This window comes from Urocitellus parryii, chromosome 13, assembly GCF_045843805.1.
Source record: "Urocitellus parryii isolate mUroPar1 chromosome 13, mUroPar1.hap1, whole genome shotgun sequence".
Lineage (NCBI taxonomy): Eukaryota > Metazoa > Chordata > Mammalia > Rodentia > Sciuridae > Urocitellus > Urocitellus parryii.
Genome location: NC_135543.1, coordinates 44207449 through 44230683, shown reverse-complemented (window position 1 = coordinate 44230683; position 23235 = coordinate 44207449). Strand labels below are relative to the sequence as shown.

The window sequence follows — 23235 nt, the reverse complement described above, 5'->3', positions numbered from 1 at the left end:
TAATTGATATTTTTTCCTTGTACCATTTTGATTTTCTTTTGTGTATATTTTCTTTCTTTTGCTGGGGATCTAACCCAGGGCCTCATGCATGCCAAGTAAGTGCTCTATCACCAAGCCACATCTTCATCCATTTTTGTATATTTTCTAAGTGGTTGCCATGGAGATAAACAACATCCTAAACCTGTTCAAACCTAGTTTGAATTAATATCTTTAATTTTGTAACGTGAAGAAATTATGGTCATCTTTTTGGCCCTTTACTCTTTTAAAAGTGTGTTAAACATTTTTTACAACTGAATTCTCCTTGTTCCTACCTTAATCATTTTTTGAGAAATACATGAGTACATCATGATTTATATTGGAATGTTTCTGTACAGAATGTAATGTGTACAATTTAGTATGGAAGATAATTTTTCCAAGTAATGTTTACTGAGTGCCACTCAGAGCTCTATTGTGTGTAGCCATCAGATAGAATTCTTCTGTTGTTTATCAATAACATATGTTTCTAGATGTTAGCTGCCCTAGGCAAAAATGGATAGCATCTACTCCACCTGGAAGACCTCACTGACTTAGCTTAAAGCTAATACTTCCTTAACCCTGTCTTGTACACTGCCTATTCGGATTGATTTTCCCCGTGCCCACTTTTCCTCACACATTCCTTAATACAGCTATGCCACTGTTGGAATTTGCATATGTAGAAAGACAAAGGATTGTCATTCTTTATTAAGCAGAAATAATACTCATTTAATGATACTTGAATTTAATTCAAAATCACCTTATTTTGTAGATTTTAATTGTAATAATCTTTACATCAAAGATTTAGCCTTGTCATTGTGTTTTAGTTCATCCTAGATAGGATTTATTTTTATCCATACAATGTAAGAAATTCTAGTCACTGAATGTATTAAAAAGAGAGATCACCATCTCTTTCTTCTCTGAACCATTTACTTTTGATAATCTTTCACCTGGTTAGGTATAATTCTCTAATTAATCATAAACTATAAACTGATATTTGGGTAAAGAAGTAAAAAATGGCATGCATTACAAAGCTTTTGATCTTGCTGCCAGGTGTTTTCCCACTGAAGATACATTTTAGTTTTCTGTATGCCTGTGGCCATGAAGAACTTTCATTATTTTCCGGTTGAAAGGTACTATAAGTGGTTCCTTTGGATGGGATTCACTTGATGGTGTTGATATTATTTGGGGCTACATATTTTCATTGCTAAATCATTTAATATGTAATAAGTATGTATGGTAAAGCCCTACTCTTTTGGTACACAAGTCTTCAGTTTGTGAGGCCTGCTGAGATAAAGGAATGTAGTAAAATTGGGGTTAATGCTGTTTAGAAAGGGTTAGGGACTCAGTGGGAACAGGACAGGCACTCCTTTGTTTAGTAGTATCTGGAAGAGAAAAGGAAGAATGTATAATGCCAGAGGCAGTTGGGAAAAAAAAGAAATAAAATGGGAATGTGATAGGGTTAAAATTTAAAAAGTCTGCACCCTTTTAAATTTAGTGTTTGTTGTCCTTTTTTACATTAAATCCTGTCAGTAAACTATCTCCAGAGTGTCTGAACACAAAAATGGTAAAGATGAAGTATTTGAGAAACCACTGTTATTATGTTTAACCTCTATGGTTGGCCTATAATGTGTTCCATATTCTATCTTGTATTGTTTAACTTTAAAAAACATTTGGGAATTCTTTGTGTATTAAGCATGAAGTAAAATAAGTAGCACTAATACATCCTTGTTCCTTAAACTATGTAATACTCTTTTGATCTAGTTAAATACCAACAATAAAAATTTAATTTAAAAAGAATCTTGGGCATATGAAATCTCTCATTCCCAGTTAATTGAATCAGCCATAAGCTTGGGGATAAAGCAAAGATGGGAGTGGTGCTATACACTGATTTCCAGGCCAGGCACTGACTGTTGAACTTAACATCCAGTTTTTCTGCTATATAGTTGCCTTCACATGTCTGAAATACTGAGTGAATATATGGTAGGATGAGTTTAATATTGATTGGGAAGCCCACACAATGAACATGCCTATAAACTTGACTATTCAGGAGGCTAAGGCAGGATGATTAAAAGTTTGAGACCAGTCTGAGTAGCTTGGAGAAACCCCGTCTCCAAGTAAATAATAAATTTAAAAAGAAATGACTGGGAATGCAACTTAGTGGTAAAGTGCTTGCCCAGCAAGTGCAAAACCCTGGATTCTATTCCCAGTTCAGCAAAAAAATGAGGGGGAAGAAATCAGGAATATCCCTGTGCTCTTCCCCACCCTACCATTGCTGCCCATCAAACCACACACAGGTGGACAGAGGACAGATAGGGACAGAAAGGTACTCACAGGTTAAGAAAATATTTAGACTGAAAAGCAGTGATTTATACTTTAGCATATCAGATTTTATCATTTTATAGAAAAATTAAGACAATTATACTTCTGTGTGACTCTCACAGATTATACAATTACTTTCTTTGACTACAGTTCTGTCTAAATTCAGACCTCAATGGGATTCTCAAAACAGGGTTTTGGGATTTTAATATTTGTCAGCTTGTCTTATGTTGTATTTTGATAGAAGTTGTATTCAGTTATTAAGGTTAGACTAACCCAACCATAGTAACCAGAGTGATAACTTTCGTCTTTGGTTTATTTTTCAGTGAGGTAATTGATTCTTGCTTTTTGTCTTCATAGGCCTAAGATTTAATTACTCATGTTAAGGTCTGCTAAGATCAACAATAATTTAACTAAAAAGTTTTAAATTATAGGTAAATGGTATACTCTTGCATTTTTCTTCTTGTGGTTGGCTTAATTGTTTACCCTAGCTCCCAATGAGGTTTAATAGAAAAATCTCTTTGAAATGTAAATGTTAGATCATCTCTCAAATTTTAAGGATGATTAAGATTCCTGGTTTTTATTTGTTTGTTTTGTTAAGTTTGCTTATCAGAAACAAAAATAATACCTGAAAATTTAGTTTCCTATGTGTGTTGATGTTATTGTCTTTAGTTAAATTATAATGATATCTAATGTACAGTGCATTGCACAGGATCATCATAAAAACTTTTTTTTTTCAGGCAAGTGAAAATTATATTCTGTCTAGTGATACTCGGTCACAGCTCAAATTCCTTGAAAAGCTGGATCAATTGGAGAAACAGAGAAAAGATTTAGAAGAAAGAGAAATGTTACTTAAGGCAGCCAAGGTAAGGGCCTACATGATTTATGAGTGAATGCGGCCTGGCAGTGAGGTCAGAATTGGCTTTATCATTGGTTGGCTGTCTTCGTTTTATTAAGCTTTTAGATTTCTCTGGAGGATTTCTTAAAATGAAATTAGTAATAGTATGTCTCACAGCCAGGATGGTATGGTACAGTGGCTTTCAGTTAATTTAGTTCAATGAGTCATAATCTTTTGTCTCTTCACTTTCATTTCCTGGGAGTTAGGCATCATACCTACCCACCCACCCCACCTCCCAGGTAAAATGTTTTGTAAAATTTTAGCGTCAGAATTGATATGTGACAAGTTACAGTTCAGGAAAAGAAAATTGGAAAGTAGACAGAAACATTGTGGATAAAATTAGGAATAATTTGGATTACATGGACTAAAATATAAGATGGATGGAAATGAGTTAGAGAGGAATAGAGAACAAACAAGTGAGACTATATACTCACTTATTTCCTTTCTCCTTTATTGAAATGTTTCCACAATTGTTAATGCCAAATGGAGTAAAAGCTTAATTAGGCTAGAGTTTGCATTATGTAATTCCATGCTTAGTGTCATTGTAAGAAGTATTAAATGTGCTGAGCATTAGAGTCTTTTTTTTTTTTTTTGGAAGCACCTTAGTTTTGATATCTAGTTTTCTTAGAAGCTTCTCCTTTTAGAGTATTTGATCCTAATTATGTACTAATTGCTTTAAATATATATATATATATTTTAGATGTTGATGGACCTTTGTCTTATTCATTTATTTATATGCGGTACGGAGAGTCTAATCCAGCACCTCATACATACTAGGGGCAAGCACTTTATCACTGAGCCACAACCCCAGCCCTCCAGTTGTTTTTTTTTATTTGTTTTTGTTTTTGTGATACTGGGGATTTAACCCAGGAGCCCTAGATCTTAACTTGTGACCCTCCACCTGCTTCAGCCTACCAAGACACTGGGATACAGGTGTGTGCCACCATGCCCAGGGTACTGATTACTTTTTTGAGAACTAATTTCATATCTATAGAAAAGTTGAGCAGAATTGTATTCTCAGCCCCCTTTCCCATGTTTTTCCATTTAATATTTTACTGTATTTGCTTCGTCTCTCCTCTTCTCCACCATTTCTAAATACACACACACACACACACACACACATAAAGTTTCATTAGTTTGTCCATATGTCTGTCTTCTCTCCTTCATTTCTCGATTTAGAACTTTTAAAGTATATTCAGAGTTGTATAACTACTGGCACTAAGTAATTGTTTTCTGAACCATTTGAAAGTAGTCTTCAGACACTCTAAACATTCTGGTATGTATTTGCAAAAATAAGGACAGTCTCCTTTGTAAACCTCCAAGGAACTCAGCAATGTAACACTACCATCAATTGCATAGACCCTTGACTTAATTTCATCAGCTATCTCATCTCCCCTGTATCTTTATTTTTCCTTCATGTTCCATTTTCCATTCAGGAACATGTATTGCATTTTGTTGTTATCTCTTTTCATATTCGTTCAGTTAGTGTTGGTCCTTTCGTCTTTATTCATGTCTTTGACAATTTTCAACAATATAGACCTTACTTTCTGAATACAGGAAGAGCCTCAACCTGGATTCATCTGGTATTTCTTTATGACCAGAGTCATGCATTCTTGGCAGAAATGCACAGAAATGATGCTACATTCTTCTTGGCTGACTGTATCAAAAGACAGCCTTGATCACCTGTTCATGTAGGTGCCTTCCAGTTCCCTCCATTTTAAATTGACCAATTCCCCCTTTGTAGGTGCTTCAACTCCGCACAAGGATGTGAGCACAATAGCCCTATCTCTGTGCAGTTTCTGCTGTCTCAGCCTCAGCCCCAGTGCTGACCCCTACCCTGGGACAGGCAGGGAAATAGGACAGGATGTTCTTCCTTGAGCCCACAAATATCTTCATAGGAAGATATTTAAGATGATATCAACATTCCATTCCTCAAAAATCTTCCATGTATCAGCCTTAGTGTTCATTGTGATATCTGCCTGAATTAGCCCTCTCTGTGATAGTTGCCAAATGCTAATTCTTTATTTCTGTTAGCTTACCTACATTTATTAGTACTCTACTATATAAAACAGTTTTTTTCTACCTTAGTCATATCAGTATGGGATTATGATTTTCTGTGTCATTCAACCAGTTGTAATCCATTACTATCTTTTTTTTTGGTACTAGGGATTGAACCCACTGCTGCTAAACTACTGAGCCACATTCCCAACCCTTTTTATTTTTTGAGACAGGGTCTCACTGAGTTGCTGAGGGTCTCGCTAAGTTCCTTAAGGCCTTGCTAAGTTGCTGAGGCTGACCTCAAACTTGGGATCCTACTGCCTCCGCATCCCAAGCCCCTAGGATTAGAGGCATGTGCCACCTAGCCTAGCACTATCATTATTTTGATATTTAAAAATTGCTTGAGTGGGAGACTCTTTCAAGGTAGCACTTTGGTCCTTTATCATATGTCTATCACTCACTGAGCATGTCCTTACTTTCTGGCTCAAGCTATTACAGGCCCAGCCTTTACTATTCCTGCCCCAGCCCTGGAATGAACTATTTCTGTAAGGAATCCTGTTTCTTTTTAGTTGAAGATAATGGTCAGAAACCACTATTAGATATATACTATTGTCATTGCTTAACAGAGTGTCAGACCCTCTCAGTGAACAAATCTAGGAATTTGTAGTATGTGTATATATGTAACCAACCATACATTCATAATTGTTCCTATATCTGTGTGTGTATATAATACAATCATGAGTTCAGATGGATTCCTCCAACTGTAATCTAGTACCTCAGGGTTCTTTCTACCCTACCTTTTCCATGTTTGTAAAAACTCTCTCCAGTAGTCAGTAACTTGGCTCTTATCACCTTTAATATGTTTAATGTATGTCCTGAATCAATTTAGCTCTCAACTGATCAGTCTTTCAATGTAACTAATGTGACTAATGTCTGAACTAGCCATGTTGCTGTCATCTCTGTTACTATTAATTCTCCCAACCCCATTTCATTGTCCATTCGATTAATCACCACACCCATTGACCCATGCTTCAATGAAGTGCCCCAGACTTTTACCAACCTGTATTCTTGGTCACTTGCCCATACCTTGGTAAGGTGCCTCAGCCCTGCACAAGGATGTGGGCACAATAGCCCTATCTCTTTGCAGTTTCTACTGTCTCAGCCTCAGCCCCAGTGCTGACCCCTGCCCTCGGACAGGCAGGGAAATAGGACAGGATGTTCTTCCTTGAGCCCACAAGTGCTATAAGCAAGCACTCAGCCATTGTAATGAGGTGGTTTATTGGTACTTTATTTCCAGTTAAAGTGCTGTAAACAAGGTCATAAACTATTAAATACTAGTCTAGTAGTTATTATTGGATAAAAAGTATGATACTTTCTCTTGGTCTATTGGCTTTTCCATTTTTCACCAGACAGACTTCTAAGTGTTGGAATGCCCCAGATTTCAGTCCCAGGTCTTTCCCTCCCTCTTAATTCTCTCCTAAGATTGATTCCAATTCAGTATACATCCTGAAATTCTGGGCTTCTATAGCTAATTGCCTGCTTCATATTGCTTCAGTGGCTAATAGGCATCTCAAATTTATTATGTCCAAAAAGACTCTGATTTTTCCCTCCCTCTTGCAGCTTTTCTTAATTCAGTAGATGACACCCATCATTTGCCAGATGTTCAAGCCAAAAATCCTAGGAGTCATCTTTAGCTTCTTTTTTTCTCTTCTTCCCACATTCAGTTCCCTTCCTATTCATTCCCAAAATGTGTCCGTGGTGATGTTTTTATCACCACCGTCACCACTGTAGCCTAAACATCTTTTATTTGGACTTTTATAATACCTCCTAACTGATCTCCTTTCCCTTTTACAATTTCTTCATCATACTATTGTGAGAATAATATTTTCATCACAAAACAAAAATCTTTCATTGGCTTCTATTGCATTAAAAATGAAATCCAAACTTTTTACCAAATTTGATAAGGCCTCACATCATCTTGCCCACACCTCCCTCTTGCCTCAGATTGCTCCTCTCACTCACTCCACTCTGACCTTATTCCTGCCTCTTTTCCTCCCAGGGATTGAACCCAGGGGTGTTTAATGCAAAGGTATATCTAAGCCCTTTTTGTAATTTTTGAGAGGATCTCAATACCTGCGAAGGCTGATCTAGAATTTGTGATCCTCCTGCCTCAGCTTCTTGAGTAGCTGGAAATGTGCTACCACCCCTGGAGGTCTCACTGACTTTTTTGTTCCTTGAGTATGCCAAGCTTGTGTCTGCCAGGGTTTCTAATTAGGCATCTAAAACTGAACATTGGGTTCTTTCCCCCTAAATCTGCTCTTTGTTAGATCTTTGGCTTCTCAGAAAGTTTAAATTACCATCCTTTCTTATTGCTTAGGCAAGGGTCCTAAGAGTCATCCTTGTTTCCTCTCTTTATTTTCTATATTCAGCCCATCAATAGCCTATTTGGCTTTACCTGCAAAATGTGTTTCCAGTCTAATCATTGTCTTCTTTGCTGTGATGCTAGTTCAGTCTACATTCATTTTTCTCTCACTCAGTCTCTTACCCACAACAGTTGCTTTGGAATGGTCTTCTTATTGCACTGGGTGCCAGTTCTTTAGTCTTGAATCCCTGCAGTGCCCCCTCTACATAGCTGCAGAAGACCCCTTTTGAAAGGCACCTTAGGGACGACTCCCTCTGTGCTTTGGACCCTCCAGTGGCTTGTTCTTGTAATTGAAATTAACTCCCCTACAAGGCAACACATGATCTTCAATCTTTCTTCCCTTTAAACTTTCTATTTCAAACATAGGGGCTTTCTCTCTGTATTCAGTTATACCCAAGTTTGTTTCCATTATAAGGCTTTAGTATTTGCTGTGCTGTCTGCTTGGAATGTCATTCCCCCAGATCTTTACATGGCTGCTTCTTTTTTCTCATTCAGACATCTACTCAAATATCACTCCTCAGAGATAACTTCCCTGTCAACTAAAGAGGTACTCACCAGTCTTGTCTGTTCTATCACATCATTCTATTTATTTTCTTTATAGCACTTATCAGTATCAGCATTTTTTTTGTATTTGTACTCATTTAAAATTTTACATATCATACATATCAAGTGTAGAACAGTGATCCATAGTGTAATATATATACTATGAATAACCAATAAATGGTGGATGACTAACAAAGATGTAATACCCAAATGTGCCCATTATGCTGGAGCAAACAATCATATACACACATGTACCTGCATATTTATCTATAAACATGTACACATTTTTATTCTCTCAATATTATAGATAGAATAACAAAAGAGTCCCAGACAAAGTTGTTTTAGTAGATTGGGAATTAAAATGGAGAAAAAAAAATGCATGCTTTAGGTACAATTTAGTATAGGTAGTTACGTGTTTGAAATTAAAAGCCATGCTGTAGCCTCTTGTGCTTTCTTTTAACAAAGGAAACCCTCCAACCCTTGTGCTTTTCTTTAACAAAGGTGTTGGTAAATTCATAAAAATATCAGTTAAGCTTAGTAAATAATAGAATGTTTCTTAGTTTTTTTTAGCTTGTTAGCTATCTTTAGTTAGTGAAGATTGAATTTTATAGAGAAAATACACAGATTTATAGGAGTTAAGTAACTGTTAGGATGAATAAAAAGGTCCACCTATCCCAAACATGTTTTCTTGTGAATATATATTTATGATATCAGAAATGAGGTTTATTACGTTTTGTTTTATGATTAAATTATGTATAGCTAATAGCTTGTTTTCTTATGCCAATCTTATGAAAAGTGGCAGTCAGTAAACATTTATGAACATTTACTTGTGCCTGACATTCTAATATATGTTATAGAGAAGATACTTTAATGAAAACGTTAAAATGTATTTCCTCCTTTTTAAAATTATGCTTTTAAAAGAGAGATTTGTTTCAAGGTGACTGAAGTTCTTGATTTTCATGGTCCATGAAATAGCATGTTTTCCCAAACTGCCTTTACCTGAAGATGAGCCCAGTGTTGATTGTTTTCATTCTTTAGGGCGCCAACAGTTCTTCTTTTCTTTTTCTTCATGTGTACCATCCATTTTTTAGTTTCCAGTGTTCCACAAGAACGTCATGCCTCAACTGGACCTGACTGACATTGTTAGCATCATTTCAGTATAAGCTTCCTCCAGGCTAGAACGCAGCAGCCGGCCCAGATGATGAGGGGGAGTAAGGGCGGGAGTGCAGCTAGACTGGATTGAGGCATTGCCCCTGGAGCTAGGATTTTCAATCACAAGTGAAATTGTCATTTATTAAATATTTAACTGCAACTATGGTGTTTAGATGCTCGTAATTTCTATTAAAATTTTCTTTTCCTTTGATAGAGTCGTTCCAATAAAGAAGATCCAGAACAGCTGAGATTAAAGCAGAAAGCCAAAGAGGTAGGACTTTCAAGTCACCATGCTTGCCTTTGTGTTTGAGGGAAGGTTGGCAGCTCTCTCCTGGCAATTAGGTCAGGGTTTATTTTGCTGTTGCATACCATTTGCAGAAGCCTTGGGGAAGGACGGGAACTGCTGAAGGCAAGGGCAGTACTTCAAATGAGGTCAATGAGTTATGTGCTCTCTTTTTAAAATTTACTTTCAAGGCTTAGGCCTGTCTAGAAATGACTCTTTGTAAACTTCAGCAGTGTACTTGGAGGAGTATAGTGTGGGATTAAAAAAAAAAAAAAGAAGAAGAAACTTTTGAGATTTAGCATCTGGGACTGTACAATAGGCTACATTTTTCCAGGGTAATTGTTCGTTTTGTAAATCTGATACTGCTTATAATTCTTTGGCTGGGAGGCGGTACTGGGATTTAGTTTTAAATGGAAAATGCCTCTGGCTTTTAATTTTCTGGGCCCAGCAGTTTTCTGTTCTGGAATGGAGCCCTTGTTTCACACAGTTCATGTTTAGCTGCAGGGGTTTTAGTTTATAGCTTAGACTGGTTAAGCTTTTACTCCCAGAGGCCTCTGCATAGCAACTGTAGAAATCAACAAATAAGTTCATTTATGTCTGCAGCCTCCTCTCAGTAGCTGACTTTTTACATTTCCCAATATCCATTTCCTGACTTTTCTAGCCCCAGAGAAAAAAGCTCCACTAATTGGAGCTTATTTTAATTGAGCCTTAATATTGGATCTCACTGGAGTTGCCCCCAGAGCTGCTGAGAACAGAATGAAATGAAAGTACCTAAGGTTGAAGATGTGGTGTGTGTATGATTGTGTGTGTGTGTGTGTGTGTGTGTGCGCACGAGTGTGTGCATGCGTGAAAATTTTCACTTGACCTACAGATTCTTTTCACTCCTGAATAAATCATCAAGCCTGTTCACATTTCTGATTAAGGATCTGACAGCAGACGATAATAAAGACAATTGAGGTGTGAGACGTGTGATATGGAGCTGAAGAAATTGGTTTCTATAGTTACTTGACTGATTTCATGCAATTTTTAAGGATCTTTGTGCTAAATAAGAGTGATTTCCTGAGCAACCTTTTTTCCTTAACTGTGCCTCTTGAACTATGAAATTTGTTGTTGCTTAACATTGCTGCACTTGGCTCCTAGGTGCCAGCAGCAGCAGGTTATTTATGAATGTTTTAAAGGCCCTTATTGTTTGGATTAATGTAGGAGCTGAGGCAAAACAAATGGAAATCTAGTAAGATTCTTACAATCAGTGTGTTGTGTTTTCATTAACATACAGAAGGGAAATACATGAACTCTGGGTAGAGAGGTATCAGGGTTGGGACAAGGAATGCCAGAAAGGGAAAACATTAAAAGGAGTTGAAACCATTTTATTTTCAACTAAATATTTCTCGTACTAAATTCTTTTCAGTGGAAAATTTATCTAAAAATGTTAATATGAGAAATGTACTTGTCTCTTTCATTAAGCAAACCTGGCTTGTTGATAGATTATTTGGGGATATAAAACCCCATCTTGCTCTTTGTTTTAATTAAGGGCTGCCTGGATACTTACCTCACCTTCTCCTACTTGTATTCCCTTTTTGGAAAACATGTTTCTGAAAGCTTACCCCTTTAACCTTAAAGATCTCACCCTTTCTGTTCTTCCTTCATAAACATCTGTATCTTAGGTCAGTTTTTCCTTTGGTGTTGTTTAAATTTTTTTTTTTTGAGTATGTTGTTTGTTGGATTTTTTTTTAAGTATTCTGTTTAATTATTCCCTGAGGCATGAATTGGTAGACAGAATTTTTCAAAGAATATTCAGAGAGACAAACAAAACAAAACCCCACTGCCTTTCTTACTGAGAACAGGTAGTAGCAAACCTGTTTATTTTCTTTCCCTTTGCACCTCCACTTTCTTTCAAGCAACATTAAAAGAACTAAATATAATTTCTTTCCAGAGTATCTTGAAAGTTTTCTATTTGCTTCCTGCTGTAAATCCTCTTTGATCAAAAAGGTAATCAAATACATGGCTTTGGTCCAAGAACAGAGCCACTCTGTATTAGTTGCAAATGTTTGAAAGTTAAATATTGTCATTTTTGTCATCTTCCTGTCCCCAAAGCTGTTAGTAACTTTAAGGTTCAAAGGACTCCCCTTCAGAATCAGTTACACAAAGGTACCATATTTTATTTGGTTGCATATTGTCCCTACCTTAATATGGAGTTGAATTGTTCTCTTGTATGGTAATGTGTAAGGTTATGCACTAACCACTATCACCTTGATGTAAACTATAATAGTTTGGTTTGTTATTCTTTCCCCATTTGACTCTCTGGACAGTTGTCTTCATTGAGTTGTAAAGATTAGCATGGATTTCTTGATGGTGATTAATTTAGAGCTGCTTTGCTTTCCCTTTTTAGGTAATTGGTAATTCCTTCCTATCAAGCTCATCAGAGGAAACAGGTTAATGCCAGTATAGAATAAATGAAGAACTCTGAAGAACTATTTAGAGAAGTTGTAGGCTTTATTTATGCTAGAAACGTTTCAGCAGTGATATTTATCATATAAATATTAAATCATAACCTGAATCACCTTCATAATCTGTGTTTGCTTTCAGCCGTTGAGGATGAGTTTTGCTCTTGATCCTTTCTCTTGAGATTATTCTTTTCTCTAATATGATTTTAAAGGCTATTAAATTCTTATGCGGATGAATTGTGTTAAATGGGGTAGGTTTTAATTGGAGATATCCAAAATTTTTTTCAGTTCTTCCTGTTGATATGTTTCAATCTTGTCATTCTCATTAGGTACTTTAATAAAAGATAGACTATCTCTGGGTTTTCTTGCTCTCAATTCATTGAAGTGGCTCTTGCAATATAGTGTTCTTATGGACCTGACGGGTTGGGTTATCTATTTGAAAACCTTGTTGTCTGGTAAAATGTCTGTGAATATCCTTGTCATGCAAATATTTCATTTCAAATGTAGGTGCTTATCTTTTCACTAGTCTTTTTTGCTTCAGTTAAAGAAAAAAATAGATTCTTTATGTCTTATAACTTTAAATTTTTAATACTAACACTTTCAGAATTTCCATTTGCAGGGGGATTGTCCTAGATACCTTACCTAAAATGTAAATGCTCTTATTCTTCCATTTCACCATTATGACAAGTTTTAAATAGATTACTAATTGCTAAATTCTAATTTCAAACAAGCAAGCACATCTTTGTTTAATACAGCTGCAGACTTGTCCGAAATGTGTGGTGTATGTCCTAGATTAACATCTAGCCCTCAGTGTTTTCTTTTCTTACCACGTCATCCAAAATTCTGCAGAGCAAGCCATCTGACCTTGCAGTTCAAAAATCCTGATTTCTTAAAACATTTGTTATATATTTTGTGGCCCTCATTTCCTTTTAAATTTCTTCTTCTCCTTTGGGAAGTGTGAGTTCAGTGCATCTGTGCAAAGTGAGACAAAGAATTTCTTTATTTCTTTTTAACAATTCCTAGTATTCCCACTTTCATTTTTTAATCAGACAGTAGAAGGGAGAAAAAGGAATACAAGCCATATACCTTCTGGCACATTGTCTTTGCAGAGCAACCTGTAGGAACTGGGCGAAAGAATAAGCATTGAATGATTGAAATATATAAGAGATTAAGAAACAAGTGCTGTGAAGACCTTCTTAAGATTTTTGTTTAAGGAAATCATAGGATATTAAAAAAACCCTACAACTTTCCATAAAGCAATATAAATTGTGTAAGAAATGATATACTGAATTATAAGGCTCATTACTATTTAGAAAATATATTGTTTAGTTATGAGAGAGGGAAAGTTATTTTTAGTATGAAATTTGAAAAGATAGAGAGTCCGTGAAATGTAATAGTTAAGCTAACCATTAACATAGCAATTGTATTTAAACAATGTTGCTTCTGCATGGGCCCAAATGCATGGAACATTGGATGGGGCAAAAGCAAATTTGTCATTAAGAGTACATTCTAGCCAGGCATGGTGGCATATCCTAGTAACTTAGGATGCTGAGCAGGAGGGTCACAAGTTTGAGACCAGTCTGGGCAATTTGGCAAGATTCTGCCTCAGAATAAAACTTGAAAAAGGACTAAGAGAGGATGTAGCTCAGAGTTAGAATACCCCTGGGTTCAATCTCCATTATGGAAGAAAAAAATAAGTCCATTCTTATTTTTTCTCATAATCAAATTGTGGCAGAATGGAGAAGATATTCTTAAAAAAATTTTTTTTAGTTGTTGATGGACTTTTATTTTTATGTGGTACTTAGGATCGAACTCAGTGTCTCACACATGCTAGGCAGGTACTCTACCACTGTGCTTCAACCCCAGACTGAGAAGATATACTTAAAATGAGAAGTTATAAAGAGCTCTTGTATGACATATCTGAGAAACAACGATTAACGCATTAGTAATCTAGGACAGTGATTCTCAAACTTTAATGTGCATGAACATTATCTGGAGGGCATGTAAAAATACAGATTGCTATGCCCCACACTCAGGGTAAGGCCCGAAAATTTGTGTTTCCAGCAGATTCCCACATGCTGCTCTTATTGCCATTGTTTTTCTACAGATCATATAGAACCATTTGTCTAGGAGGAGAAAAAAGGAGGCTTTAATTTTTATTTATTTTCCCTTTAAGTGGTCAGTGAAGGTTAAACAAAATGCCGTGATTTGGGAATCTGAGATTTAGCATGTTGACCTTGGAAGACTTCAGTTACTATCCAGAAGATTTTTTTTCCCAGAACCATGAAGGCTACACAAGATTTTTTTTTTATGTGTATTTTCACAAGAGATGTGTATCTTAACTTTTAGATTAAGAATGTGTGTGAGTCTAAAGAGACATATCACTGTCCCAGGGTAGAAGAGGTACATATTATAGAAAAGAAAAAAGCACTGAATTTAGATAAGGAATCTTGGATTTCTATTCATTCTGCCATTATTTAGATCTCATTTTGGGGAAGTTACTTTTCTCTTTGAATTTACCTCATTCATTTGTTTTTGTGGTTTGGTTTTTTTTTTTTTTTCTTTTTTGGTGGGGGAGTATTTAAAACAAATGTAAAAATACTTGCTCTGCTTGTGAAACAAGGACATCATAATTTAGCATGAGAAAACAATCAGCAGCTTAAAAATATTAGCCATGGCAACACTTTAGGTAGGTGGTCTGCAAAGCTCTTTAGAGATAGTTCGAGATTGACAATGATATTTTTGTTTCCCATATTTTTATTGGTGCATTATAATGATGTATGATGCTTGGGACTCTTTGTTACATTTTCATACCTGCATATGATGTAACAATATAATTTATCCAATATAATTTCCTACTATTTCCCATTTCCCTTCTCTCTTAACCCTCCCACTGGTCCCTTTCCTCTGTTCTGTTCCCTTTGTTTTTTATGAGATTCCCTCCTGCTCACCCACCCAACAATTTCTTTTCCTCTTGCTCTTTAGCTTCCATATATAAGAGAAAAAAGAACCCTTGGCTTCCTGAGTCTGGCCTATATCAAGTTCCATCCATTTTCCTACAAATGACATAATTTCATTTTTCTTTATGACTGAATAGAACTCCATTGTGTATACATATCACATTTTTTTTTAAATCTCAGCATGGATATTTTAAGTTGGTTTCCTTCCAGATTACTCAGAAGAAATTAAGAAGAAGAAGAAGAAAAAGAAAAAAAGAGAGTGTAAGGACGAGAATTGGGTGGAAATCAAAGTCTTATACTTTATGGTAAATTAGAATAATTATAAATAATAACTATGTTTTGTTCAGCATTTTATTTTGGTTGTTCAAAACATTACAAAGCTCATGATATATCATCTTTCATACATTTGACTCAATTGGGTTATGAACTCCCATTTTTACCCCAAATACAAATTGCAGAATCACATCGGTTACACACTCACATTTTTACCTAATGGCATATAAGTGACTGTTGTATTCTGCTACCTTTCCTATTCCCTACTATCCCTCCTCCCCTCCCCACCCATCATCCCTCTCTACCTCATCTGCTATTGTTCAGTTCTCTCCCTTGTTTCCCCCCCCTTTTCCCTCACATCCTCTTCTATGTAATTTTGTGTAACATTGAGGGTCTCCTACCATTTCCATATGTTTTCCCTTCTCTCTCCCTTTCTCTCCCCCGACTCGTCTTTGTTTAATGTTAATCTTTTCCTCATGCTCTTCCTCCCTGTTCTGTTCTTAGTTGCTCTCTTTATATCAAAGAAGACATTTGGCATTTGTTTTTTAAGGATTGGCTAGCTTCACTTAGCATAATCTGCTCTAATGCCATCCATTTCCCTGCAAATTCTATGATTTTGTCATTTTTTATTGCTGTGTAGTACTCCATTTTGTATAGATGCCACATTTTTTTTATCCATTCATCTATTGAAGGGCATCTAGGTTGGTTCCACAGTCTAGCTATTGTGAATTGTGCCGCTATGATCATTGATGTGGCAGTGTCCCTATAGTACGCTCTTTTAAGATCCTCAGGGAATAGTCCGAGGAGGGCGATAGCTGGGTCAAATGGTGGATCCATTCCCAGCTTTCCCAGGAATCTCCATTGTTCAGCATTTCAGTTTTTCTGAAGATAGGGATGAAATTCAATATCTTAGGGTTTAAACTTGCTTTTTCCTGTAAGATTTCTGTGCTGTTTGTTGTTAAGGTTTTTTTTATTATTATTATTTTTTATACTGGGAATCAACCCAGGGATACTTAACCACTGAGACCTTTTTATATTTTACTTTTATATTTATATTTTATTTTTATATTTTACTTAGAAGACAGGGTCTCACTAAGTTGCGGAGGCTGACCTCAAACTTGAAATTATCATGTCTCAACCTCCCAAGCCACTGGGATTACAGGCATGCACCACTGCCTGGCTATATGTACTAACTTTAAAAATTTTTTTTATTTATATATAACAGCGGAATGCATTATTACAATTGTATATAAAGTATATTGACACCAATTTGTATCTTCATACATGTACTTTGGATAATGATGTCTATCACATTTCACTATCCTTGCTGATCCCCTTCCCCCTCCCTTTCCCTTCCACCCCTCTGTCCTATCTAGAATTCATCTATTCCTCCCATGCGCCCCCTCCCTACCCCACTATGAGTCAGCCCCCTTATATCAGAGAAAACATTCAGCATTTGTTTTTTTGGGATTGGCTAACTTCACTTAGCATTATCTTCTCCAATACCATCCATTTACCTGCAAATGCCATGATTTTGTTCTCTTTTATTGCTGAGTAAAATTACATTGTGTTTTCATGCCATAGTTTTTTTTTATTCATTCATCCACTGAAGGGCATCTAGGTTGGCTCCACAGTTTATCTATTGTGAATTGTGCTGCTACAAACATTGATGTGGCTGTGTCCCAGTAGTATGCTGTTTTTAAGTCTTTTGAGTATAGACCAAGGAGAGGGATAGCTGGATCAAATGGTGGTTCCATTCCCAGATTTTCAAGGAATCTCCATACTGCTTTCCATATTGGCTGTACCAATAATTTGTCCAATATAATTGGACAAATTATACACTGCAGTGTGTAATTTGTATAATCATACACTGCAGTCCCACCATTAGTGTACCTTTTCCCCCACATCTTCACCAACACTTACTGTTGTTTTTCTTCATAATAGCTGCCATTCTGACTAGAGTGAGATGATATCTTAGAGTAATTTTGATTTGCATTTCTCTAATTGCTAGAGATGATGGACATTTTTTCACATATTTGTTGATTGATTGTATATCCTCTTCTGAGAAGTGTGTGTTCAGGTCCTTAGCCCATTTGTTGATTGGATTTTTTTGAGTGCTTAGCTTTTTGAGTTCTTTATATACCCTAGAGATTAGTGCTCTACCTGATGTGTGAGGGATAAAAATTTGCTCCCAGGATATAGGCTCTTTGTTCACTTCACAGATTGTTTCTGTTGCTAAGAAGAAACTTTTTAGTTTGATTCCATCTCATTTATTGATTCTTGGTTTTAATTATTGCGCTATAGGAGTCTTATTAAGGAAGTTGGGGCCTAATCCCACATGATGAAGATTAGGGCCTACTTTTTCTTCTATTAGATGCAGGGTCTCTGGTTGTATTCCTAAGTCCTTGATCCACTTTGATTGAGTTTTGTGCATGGTGAGAGATAGGGGTTTAATTTCATTTTGTTGCATATGGATTTCCAGTTTTCCCAGCACCATTTGTTGAAGAGCTATCTTTTCTTCCAATGCATGTTCTTGGCACCTTTGTCTAATATAAGATAATTGTAGTTTTGTGAGTTAGTCTCTGTGTCCTCTATTCTTTACCATTGGTCTACCAGTCTGTTTTGGTACCAATACCATGCTGTTTTTGTGACTATTGCTTTGTGGTATGGTTTAAGGTCTGGTATAGAGATTCCACCTGCTTCACTCTTCCTGCTAAGGATTGCTTTATCTATTCTGGGTTTCTTATTTTTCCAGATGAATTTCATGACTGTTTTTTCTATTTTTATGAGGAATGTCTTTGGAATTTTGATCAGAATTGCATTAATCTGTATATTGCTTTTGGAAGTATGTGCATTTTGATAATATTAATTCTGCCTATCCAAGAGCAAGGTAGAGCTTTCCATCTTCTAAGGTCTTCTTTGATTTTTTTCTTTAGGGTTCTGTAATTTTCATTATATAGATCTTTCACTTCTTTTGTTAAGTTGATTCCCAAGTATTTATTTTATTTTTTGAGGCTATTGAAAATGGGGTAGTTTTCCTCGTTTTTCTTTCTGAGGATTTGTCACTGATATACAGAAATGCCTTTGATTTATGGGTGTTGATTTTATATCCTGCTACTTTGCTGAATTCATTTACTAGTTCTAGAAGTTTTCTGGTAGAACTTTTAGGGTCTTCCAGGTTTAGAATCATATCGCCAGCAAATAGTGCCAATTTGAGTTCTTCTTTTCCTATACATATCCCTTTGATTTCTTTTGTCTAATTGCTCTGGCTAGTGTTTCAAGAACTATGTTGAATAGAAGTGGTGAAAAAAGGGCATCCCTGTCTTGTTCCAGTTTTTAGAGGGAATGCCTTAAATTTTTCTCCACTTAGAATGATGTTGGCCTGGGGCTTAGCATATAGCCTTTATGATGTTGAGATATGTTCCTGTTGTCCCTAGTTTTTTAGTGTTTTGAACATAAAGGGGTGCTGTATTTTGTCAAAATGCTTTTTTTGCGTCTATTGAGATGATCATATGATTCTTATCTTTTAAGTCTATTGATGTGATAAAGTACATTTATTGATTTCCATATGTTGAACCAACCTTATATCTCTGGGATGAATCCCACTTGATCATGGTGCACAATATTTTTGATATATTTTTGTATTCTATTTGTCAGAATTTTATTGAGAATTTTTGCATCTATGTTCATTAAAGATATTGGTCTGAAGTTTTCTTTTTTTTTTTTTTTTTTGGATGTGTCTTTGCTTGGTTTTGGAATCAGAGTGATATTGGCCTCATAGAATGAGTTTGGAAGTGCTGCCTCTTTTTCTATTTCCTGAAATAAATTGGAGAGTAAATAAATAAATTGGAGTTCTTCTTTAAAGGTCTTGTAGAACTCGGCTGTGTATCCGTCCAGTCCTGGGCTATTCTTGGTTGGTAGACTTTTGATGGGGTCTGCTATTTCGTCACTTGAAATTTATCTATTTAAATTGTGTGTATCATCCTGATTCAATTTGGGCAAATTATATGACTAGAAATTTGATGCCTTCAATATTTTTTATTTTATTGAAGTACAAGTTTTCAAAATAATTTCTAATTATCTTCTGTGTTTCTGTAGTGTCTGTTGTGATATTTCCTTTTTCATCATGTATGTTTGTGATTCCCCAGCCCTTTTTTATATTTTATTTTGAGAACAGGGTCTTACTGAGTTGCTTAGGGCCTCACTAACTTGCTGAGGCTGGCTTTGAACTCATAATCCTCTTGCCTTGGTCTACCAAGCTGTTGGGATCACAAGCATGTGCCACTGGGGCCTGGATACTATTAATATTCTTAATGATGAAGGCTGACTACTTTATTCCAAAGATTAGGAAAAAGACAAGATATTTGTTTTTAACCACTATTTTTCAATGGTATACTAATAAGTCCTTGCAGGACAATAAGGCAAGAAAGACAAATAAAGGCTAATTAGACCAAGACAGAGAAGTAAAATAGCTAGTCTTTTAATTTTCTTAAATGTATCTTCCACCCATCAAAATGTTTTCATTTCGCCAAAGACCAGTTTGTCACTTTTTTTTTTATGGATGCACTTTGGGTATTATATCTAATAACTCTTTGCTAGACTCCAAGCTATGAAGATTTTCTCCTATTTTTTTCCCTAGATGTTTATGGTTTTCCATTTTGAGTTAATTTTTATAAAAGGTCTGAGATTTAGGTCCAGATTAATTTGTGTATATATGTGTGTGTATAGATGTCTAGTTGCCCGTACATTTGTTGAAAGACTGCTGGACACTAAAGTGGTAAGGATAAGTTTTATTGATAATGTGCTATTGCAACAGGCAAAGTGGTTCAGTTGAATGGAACCAGCCTCCATTGATTGGTATAGAAGTTACTGGGCATTTTATTTATTTTTGTCTTGCCATTTACTTGTATCTTTTAACTTTTTTATTTGTGTGTTGTTTTTTTTTTTAGAATTCCATGATAGTAGAGTGTATTTTGACATATATACATGAAGTATATAACTGATTCTAATTAGGATTCCATTCTTGTGGTTGTACATCATGTGGAATTTCACTGGTGGTGTATTCATATATGAACATAGGAAAGTTATTTCCAGTTCATTTTACTATCTTTCCTATTCCCATTTCCCCTCTCTTTCCTTCATTCTCCTTTGTCTACTCCACTGAGATTCTGTTCTTCCCTCACCCCTTTATTTTGTCTTAGCATCTGCTTATCAGAGAGAACATTTAGTCTTTGGTTTTGGGGGGATTGGCTTATTTCTCCAGTGCCATCCATTTACTGGCAAATACTATAACTTCATTCTTCATGGCTGAGTAATAATCCATTGTTTATATATACCACATTTTCTTTATCCATTCATCTGTTGAAAGGCACCCAGGTTGGTTTAATAGCTATTTGAATTGAGCTGATATTAACATTGATGTGGCTTTTTTAAATGGAGAATGTGGGAGTAGAAGGGCATGAGTGGGAGCTCAGTAAAGTTAGTGAAATGAAAAAAACCTTAAAATGGGAACCGGGCTTGGTCTATTTGAAACCCATCTGAGTTTGCTAACTGTTGCTTATTGAAGTTAGGCACTTCTCTTCCAGAGGCTGGCAACAAGGGCCTCATCTTCAGGTGCTGGCTAGAACAAATATGTAATTCTTTTGGCAGCCTTGAGTTTTCTTAGGTAGGCCCTTTCTTCAAGAATTGATATCATTTTAAGGATGCAACCTTGAGATGTTACAAACCATGTCAGCATTTTATTTAGTTCTTTTTAAACCAGTGTTGAGGCTTAGTTGAGAAGTGGATTCAGAGGAACATGGGTAGAATTTGGTCAAGAAGAGAATTTTTTATATTTCTCAAATGAATTGTTTTCCAACCTGATCAAATCCAGTTGGCTGTATTTATACAGATCTTCTTTTTGTTCTGTTCCATTAATCTGTCTGTTTCTTTGCCAGTATCACATTATTTTTATTATAGTCTTATAGTAAGTCTTAAAATCACATAGTATAATTCTTTCAATTTTGTTCTTTTTTATCAAGGTTAAACCATTCTAATTTATTTGTCTTTTCATATAAACTAACTTTGTTAGCAGCTGTTTATTTTGTCGTGCTGGGAATTAAATCCAGGGCCTCATGCAGGCTAGGCAAGTGGCCTATTACTGAGCTATGTCTAGCCCCCATATAAAATTTAGAATCAACTTACCATAGCTGCAACACCAATTTTATTGGAACTGTGTTAAATGTGTAGGCCAATTTGGAGAGAACCAAAATCTTTATAATGTTGAATCTTGTGATCCATTAACAGAGTGTGTCTCTTATTATATGTTTTGACTTTACATCTTGTAGTTTTGCTAACCTTATCTATTAGTACTAGAAGGATTTTGGTTTTGTTTTTCATAGATAACTTGGGAATTTTCTGCACAGTTAGTCATGCAACAATTTTGTGTCCATGGATGAGCCTCTAAATCAGTGTCTGTTTCTACTAAACTCAACTCGATTGTTGTCATCTTCAACCAGTTTTACCAAATCTGCAGTCTTGCCTAGAACTTCCTCTTATTCTAGTTTTGAGTGTCTGGTTTCTCTTTTTTGTGCTGGCTAAGATAATATTATAGAGAGTTTGTTACAAGTACAGGGCCAACCAGAACTATGATCAGTTTCCAATTTTCTGTATGTTGGCAAAATTTTCTATAGCATTGTATGTAAAACTTAAGAAAACCAAAGTAATCATTTGTAGAGTAGAGAAAATTATTTGCTACATAGTTTGGGGAATTTGAAGACCGGGGTCAATTTAAAAACATTTTACTTGGTATGACTACCTTGCAGATTCTTTTTCTCTACAGGAAAGAAATTTAAAATATAATTTGATTTGTGCTGTAGGGTAGATTAACTGAATTTTTTTTTTCTTTTTTGTCACCTAGAAGTTCTGGATTGTGGCAGCATCAAACTAAACTGTATTTTTTATTAAAAAGACTAGCAGCAACAAAATATTTCACAACTTCTGAAAACACTTTTCTAATTATTTAAAAGAAAACTCACAGTTTAAAAGGGATTCTGTTCTTTATTTTGTGGAGCAAATGGAAAATGATTCTTAGTTCACTTCCTTCCTTTCTTTCTTCTTTGATACTGGGGATTGAACCCAGGGGTGCTTAACCACTGAGCCACATCCCCAGCCCCTTATATTTTTTATTTTGAGACGGAGTCTCACTGGGTTACTTATAGCCTCACTAAATTGCTCAGGCTGGCTTTGAACCTGTTGTCCTCCTGCCTCAGTCTCCCAAGCCGCTGGGATTATAGGCATGTGCCACCATGCCTGGCTCTTACTTTACTTTCTTTGGTTAGTTGTTTAAATACATTCTCGTTACTATAACAAAATACCTTAGACTGGGTATCTTATAACTAATAGGATTTTATTTCTCAAGTTCTGGAAGCGGGGAAGTCCAAGATCAAGATGCCATTTGATTTGGAGTCTGATGAGACCCATTCCTCATATATGCCTTGTTCTCACTGGGTTCTCATATGGTGGAAAGAGCAAGGAGTCTCTCTTTCATCCCATTTGTGAATGCTCCATCCACTGGAATTAGTCACCTCCCAAAGGTCCTGCTTCCTAATACTGTCACCTTAGGGGTTCGGATTCAACATTGAGACACATTCAGACCATATCAGCTGTTTTGTACTTTAATATGCAGTTACTATTGGATTACTCATTGTTTTTCTTAATATTCAAATAAACCGAAGTTATCTTAAAGTGAGTATTTATGCAGTAACATAAATAACATAAATTTCAGTTCTAAGGATAACACTACACATACTATTTCCTAATTTTATACTGCTTTTATTCATTCATTTATTTGTTTTGTAGTACTGGGGCTTAAATCCAGTAGTGTTCTACTTGAGTACCAACCTGTTTTATTTTAAGACAGGATCGCACTGAGTTGCCCAGGCTGTCCTCCT

At 35.8% G+C, this 23235-nt stretch overlaps 1 protein-coding gene across 1 annotated transcript in view; it reads left to right on the top strand.

Annotated features, from left to right (window-relative positions):
* The window catches only part of Taf4b (TATA-box binding protein associated factor 4b), a 130652-nt gene that overhangs the window by 73513 nt on the left and 33904 nt on the right, over positions 1–23235 (top strand). Inside the window, exons 12-13 of the mRNA XM_026388091.2 lie at positions 3072–3197; positions 9559–9615. Of these exons, the coding sequence (XP_026243876.2) occupies positions 3072–3197; positions 9559–9615 (183 nt within the window). The remainder of the gene's footprint in view (positions 1–3071; positions 3198–9558; positions 9616–23235) is intronic.